The 6,049-nt window shown below is 40.1% G+C and overlaps 1 protein-coding gene across 2 annotated transcripts in view; it reads left to right on the forward strand.

Annotated features, from left to right (window-relative positions):
* Positions 1-346: 346 nt before the first annotated feature.
* Positions 347-6,049, forward strand: part of LOC21395843 (probable sucrose-phosphate synthase 4) — a 6,394-nt gene continuing 691 nt past the window's right edge. The window contains exons 1-9 of one of the 2 annotated variants that reach the window (XM_024175826.1): positions 347-613; positions 1,976-2,065; positions 2,596-3,768; positions 3,957-4,088; positions 4,178-4,354; positions 4,528-4,581; positions 4,668-4,730; positions 4,903-5,766; positions 5,865-5,992. In XM_024175826.1, the coding sequence (XP_024031594.1) occupies positions 383-613; positions 1,976-2,065; positions 2,596-3,768; positions 3,957-4,088; positions 4,178-4,354; positions 4,528-4,581; positions 4,668-4,730; positions 4,903-5,766; positions 5,865-5,992 (2,912 nt within the window). In that variant the 5' untranslated portion in view covers positions 347-382. Of the gene's footprint in view, positions 614-1,390; positions 1,436-1,975; positions 2,066-2,595; positions 3,769-3,956; positions 4,089-4,177; positions 4,355-4,527; positions 4,582-4,667; positions 4,731-4,902; positions 5,767-5,864; positions 5,993-6,049 lie in introns of those variants that run through there. The other variant, XM_024175827.1, reaches the window with a different exon arrangement.

Below are 6,049 nucleotides of genomic sequence, written 5' to 3' on the forward strand. Positions count from 1 at the left end.
TCTCTCTCTCTACACACATGTACACTCATAGAGACAATTTTTTATATTGGTTTCAATGCTTAAACTCTTTGTTATCCCTCTGTGCTTCAATCTTTTATGGGAACATTCCATTTTTCCCCCCCTTGCTAGTCCATTCATATACATAGAGTAGCAAGTTCATCAATCTCAACGCTTTTATAGAGGCATAAACAGATCACACAAATACGTAAGTCCTTCGTTAACTCTATATATATGTATTAGTTATAAGCTTCAAATTAAGCCATTGATTGATATAGTACTACTCCTAATTATTTTATAATTAATATTGTTGGATATCGATATATTCTGCAGATTATATATCATCGAGAGAAGGCCATTGATTAATATATATATATATATATATATGGCTAGAAACGAATGGATAAATGGTTATTTAGAGGCAATATTAGACGCTGGCCGGAATACCACAAGGAAAAAGATCAATGAAGGAATTAATTATAATAATAAACTCAAAAATATTAATCCAAGGTTTGAAGGCGAAGACAAAGACAAGCTGTTTAGTCCCACCAAGTATTTTGTGGAAGAAGTTGTCAATAGCTTTGATGAGTCTGACCTCCACAGGACTTGGATTAAGGTTTGTTCGATATATATGATCTCCTCTAATTCTCTCCTACTTATAAATAAATATATGTATATACTTATATCACTAACTAGGGAAATTGTATACACATGTTATAGTTACGTCATCGTGTATTCATTAATTATATATTCATTTACTTTGTGCAATTTCTAATTAACACGATCTCCTTATCTTAACTCCTAATTAATTTTCATCAGCTGCTAAACTCCCAAAATTTTAAAACTACCTTCTGTGGCCAGGGTCCACCATCTACCACCAGTGTAGAATCCTATTTCGCGATATATATATATATATATATATGTATGTATATTTGCATATGAATAATCATGCATGTAAAGTATTTATCTTTACATTGTTAAAAAAAAAAAGAAGAAAATTCCACAAAGAATAGAATATTTTATGACGTTGGATTCAGTTCAATGAGTTTTTTTTTTCTTTTTCTTTTTTTTTTTTGTCCTTCTCTTTGAATAACAGTTTCATGAGTGTACAATTTTGGATTGTATATATGCTGCCACTTGCCTTTTACTAGCTGAAATACAATCCACTAAACACAAGTACGGAAGTAATGTTATCTCTGCCTTACCTGTGCAAAATAATTAGTTATTTCGTTAGAATATAGGACAAATATTTTTTAGGCCATTGATTTTTCTCTGTGAAAAAAGAAAAAGCACCAAGACGTGTGATCAGAAATGAGAATACATCCGAATTTTGTATGGCATTAATTTATATTTGTTTGGACCGATTGGCAAATTGGTCCTCTTGGTCGGGCCGGCCACGATCATATAATTGGTCCATTCATGGCGGACCACAGTACTGGTGGGGCCATGCTCATTTGAGAAAAAAGATAAATATTCAGTTGAAAATGGCTGGAAATATATATATATATATATATATTTATTTATATAGATAGGAGTACAGGAACAAAACGTTTAATATAATAGGTTGTATTTGTATTTTTGGCTAATATACAATATATAAGACAACCACATAGTATGATCTTTTAAGTGATCCCTTGTTTGAAACTCCAAAGACCTGCATAGTGAATAGAAAATTGAACACACACACACACACACACACATATACATATACATACATATATATATATATATATATATATATATTAAGACAAAGCATGGATATGCTCGAACTAATATTAATGGTCCATATATACTAATGAAACTGGAAATTAAGAAGTTGATCAAGTACTGCTTGGCTTTTTTGTTAAAATCAAATTCGGATCAGAATCAGATGTAAAATAACATGATTAGTTTGGGATATATTATATTATTTTATATATAATAACTTAGAAGTAGTTTATGGAGAAGGCATGAATATTGTGAGTGGTGAATATTGCAGGTAATAGCCACAAGAACCTCGCGTGAACCAAGCAATCGGCTCGAGAACATGTGCTGGCGCATTTGGCATCTCGCCCGCAAAAAGAAACAGGTTATCCATTCATCATCTTCTTCTTTTTATTAACAACTACTAATTAAACTCCATGCATATATACATAGCAGTACTGTATTCTTAATAAACATTAAATTAATTGGCTAAATCACATTAAAAAGATGGAAATGTATGTAAATCAAGAGAATCTATTAAAACAAGACCCTAGTGGTGGAGTATTTTCCAATCCTGCAGTAAAAGCCTCATCATTTTATTTATAAAACATATATATTGGACCATCCTCATTAACAAAATACATTATCAGATGTTTGATAATATTTAGATTTGGGCACTAATAAATTTGAGCACCATTATATATTTTCGTTGATAAGGTGATAATACATCATCAGTGCTGATAAATACATAGTAAGTTTTTTTTGTTTTTGTTTTGTCTTTTTCTTTAACTTGCACTTAATTAACTTTCTAAACATTTGCAACAAGATGCTTCTGTATGTACATATACACATGAAAATATGGCTAACGTGGTCATATATATATATATATATATATATATATGCAATTGCATGCAGATAGCATGGGATGACTCACAGAGGCTAGCAAAACGGCGGATAGAGAGGGAGCAAGGCCGCCACGACGCAGCGGAGGACCTGCCGGAGCTGTCCGAAGGTGAGAAGGAGTACTACTTCAAAGGCGGCGACGGCGGCAGCACCAATCCCAAAGACAAAGACAACGCTGCTGGCGCCGCCGCTTTCGCCCGCATCAACTCCGACATGCAAATCTGGTCCGACCAGGAGAACAAGTCCAGGCACCTCTACATCGTCCTTATCAGCATGCACGGCTTGGTCCGCGGCGAGAACATGGAGCTCGGAAGAGACTCCGACACCGGTGGGCAGGTCAAGTACGTCGTCGAACTCGCTAGGGCTCTGGCCAACACCAAGGGAGTGTATAGAGTTGACCTTCTCACCCGCCAGATTGCCTCTCCCGCCGTCGACTCCTCCTACGGCGAGCCCAACGAGATGCTCTGCTGCCCCGCCGACGCCTCCGGCAGCTGCGGGGCCTACATTGTCCGGCTCCCATGTGGGCCCCGGGACAAGTACATTGCCAAGGAGTCTCTCTGGCCCCACATCCCCGAATTCGTCGACGCAGCCCTGTCCCACATTGTCAACATGGCCCGAGCCCTGGGGGAGGAAGTAATGATGAACAACTCCAATGCCCCCACGATGTTAACGAAGCCTGCATGGCCTTATGTCATCCACGGGCACTATGCGGACGCGGGAGAGGTGGCGGCGAGGCTGTCGGCGGCGCTGAACGTGCCGATGGTGATGACGGGGCACTCACTGGGGCGGAACAAGTTCGAGCAGCTGTTGAAGCAAGGGAGGGTGTCGAGGGAGGACATAAATGCGACGTACAAGATAGTGCGGCGGATAGAGGCGGAGGAGCTAGGGCTCGATGCGGCGGAGATGGTGGTGACGAGTACACGACAGGAGATAGAGGAGCAGTGGGGATTGTATGATGGTTTTGATCTGAAGTTGGAGAGGAAGCTGAGGGTGAGGAGGAGGAGAGGAGTGAGTTGCCTCGGAAGGTACATGCCTAGGATGGTTGTTATACCTCCTGGCATGGACTTCTCCAACGTTACTACTCAAGATTCTATTTCCATGCAGGAGCCGGATGCTGATCTTAAATCCTTGATTGGCTCTGATAGAGCCCAATCCAAGAGAAATCTGCCTCCTATTTGGTCCGAGGTAATTAATTGATATATAAAAGTCATTGTTATATATATTGCACTTTAATTGATTTGTTAATTCATGTCCACTTTGATCAACTTTAATTTAATATATAGGAGATTTATTGATACATACTACATGAACCTAATTTAGGAATTTTGGTATTGTACGTATATATAAATATAAACATATATATATTTATGCAGATAATGAGGTTTTTCACAAACCCTCACAAGCCAATAATCCTTGCATTGTCGCGTCCGGACCCAAAGAAAAACGTGACTACATTGCTCAAGGCCTATGGGGAATGCCAAGCCCTTCGGGAGCTAGCCAACTTGGTAATTAATTAGTTAATTAGTTAATTCTACATGATTTTACATGCACAGACGCTGATAATTTGTGCTCCCGACTACTGCTGCATCCACAGACGCTGATACTTGGGAACAGAGATGACATTGAAGAAATGTCAAACAGCAGTTCGAGTGTTCTGACCACTGTGCTGAAGCTGATAGACAGGTATGATTTGTATGGACAAGTGGCATATCCCAAGCATCACAAGCAATCTGATGTCCCTCACATTTATCGTCTTGCTGCTAAGACTAAGGTAGTTATACATTCTATATATATATATATATATATAATCATACTTACAAAGGAAACTAACTTTGATCATTTGTTAATTCTACAACGTACGTACGTCTTCTGCTTTGCAATAGAGAATCGATTGCATGCTAACAAGAATTAATATTTTGATGCATGGTTGATTTGTGCATGAAGGGGGTGTTCATCAATCCAGCTCTTGTTGAACCTTTTGGTCTCACGCTTATAGAGGTCAGTCTCTACATCCGAGGAAAAAAAAAAAAAAGGAAAGCAGTAACTAGAGTCACTAATGGTGATGATATGTAAATCTTTTGCAGGCAGCTGCTTATGGCTTACCTGTGGTCGCCACAAAAAACGGAGGGCCTGTTGACATTCTCAAGGTAATCGAGGATTGATGATATACACATAATATAACATAAAGAAGAAATTTTTTTTTTTTTTGAGAGTTTTTTATAAGTAGCCCAAATTAAGCTCTAGATCGTTAGGTAATTAGGTTCCATCAGAATTAATTATATCAGGAGTAGTGAAGTGTGTTAGTTGTTGCACCTACAGACACTGAACAATGGGCTCCTAGTTGACCCTCATGACCAGAAAGCTATAGAAGACGCTCTACTAAAGCTTGTTGCCGGCAAAAACCTCTGGCTGGATTGTCGGAAGAATGGCCTGAAGAACATCCACCGCTTTTCCTGGACAGAACACTGCCGCAACTACCTCTCCCACGTCGAGCACTGCCGCAACCGCCACCCCACCACCCGTTTGGAGATCATGCCGATTCCTGAGGAGCCCATGAGCGACTCTCTTAAGGATGTGGAGGACCTTTCCTTGAGATTCTCCGTTGAATTGGGCGACTTCAATAAGTCCAATATTGACCAGTTGATGGATGCCACAACCAGACAAAAAGAACTCATTGACGCCATCACCAAAAGTAGGATTTCCTCCAACAGCAAGGCTAGTGGAGCCACTTTCTCTCCGGGGAGAAGGCAACGACTGTTTGTTATAGCCACCGACTGCTACGGTGCAAATGGAGATTTTGCGCCAAGCTTGCAGCCAGTCATAACCACTGTGATGAAGGCTGCAAGCTCACTGAGTTTAGGCGTTGGGCGGATAGGCTTGGTGTTGGTGACTGGTTCAACATTAGCAGAGACCGTGGAAGCCTTGAAACGCAGCCAAGTGAATGTGGAAGAGTTGGACGCTTTGGCGTGTAGAAGTGGAAGTGAAATGTATTACCCTTGGATGGATTTGGTGTCGGATGCTGACTATGAATCACATATCGAGTACAGATGGCCCGGTGAGACTTTGCGGTCCGCGGTAGCGAGGCTTGCCAGGGCAGAAGGCGCAGCTGAGGATGACATTCATGAGTGTGCTGGAGCAACTAGTAACAGGTGCTACTCTTATGATGTCAAACCCGGATCCAAGGTCAGCAAACTAATTGTCATGCTATGTATACAATCACATCTTGTCATCCCAATTAACAATTTAAAGCAATGATCATTTCTGGTGTGAAAAAATGGCAGATTCGAAGGATCGATGATCTTCGACAGAGGTTACGGATGAGAGGCTTCCGGTGCAACCTTGTCTACACTCGTGCAGCTTCAAGGTTAAATGTGGTGCCATTGTATGCATCAAGAATACAAGCTCTAAGGTTAGACAGACCCTATTTCTTGGACACAGAAGCTATTGTTTTTTTTTTTTTTTTTTT

Source organism: Morus notabilis, unplaced genomic scaffold (genome assembly GCF_000414095.1).
Source record: "Morus notabilis unplaced genomic scaffold, ASM41409v2 Scaffold544, whole genome shotgun sequence".
Lineage (NCBI taxonomy): Eukaryota > Viridiplantae > Streptophyta > Magnoliopsida > Rosales > Moraceae > Morus > Morus notabilis.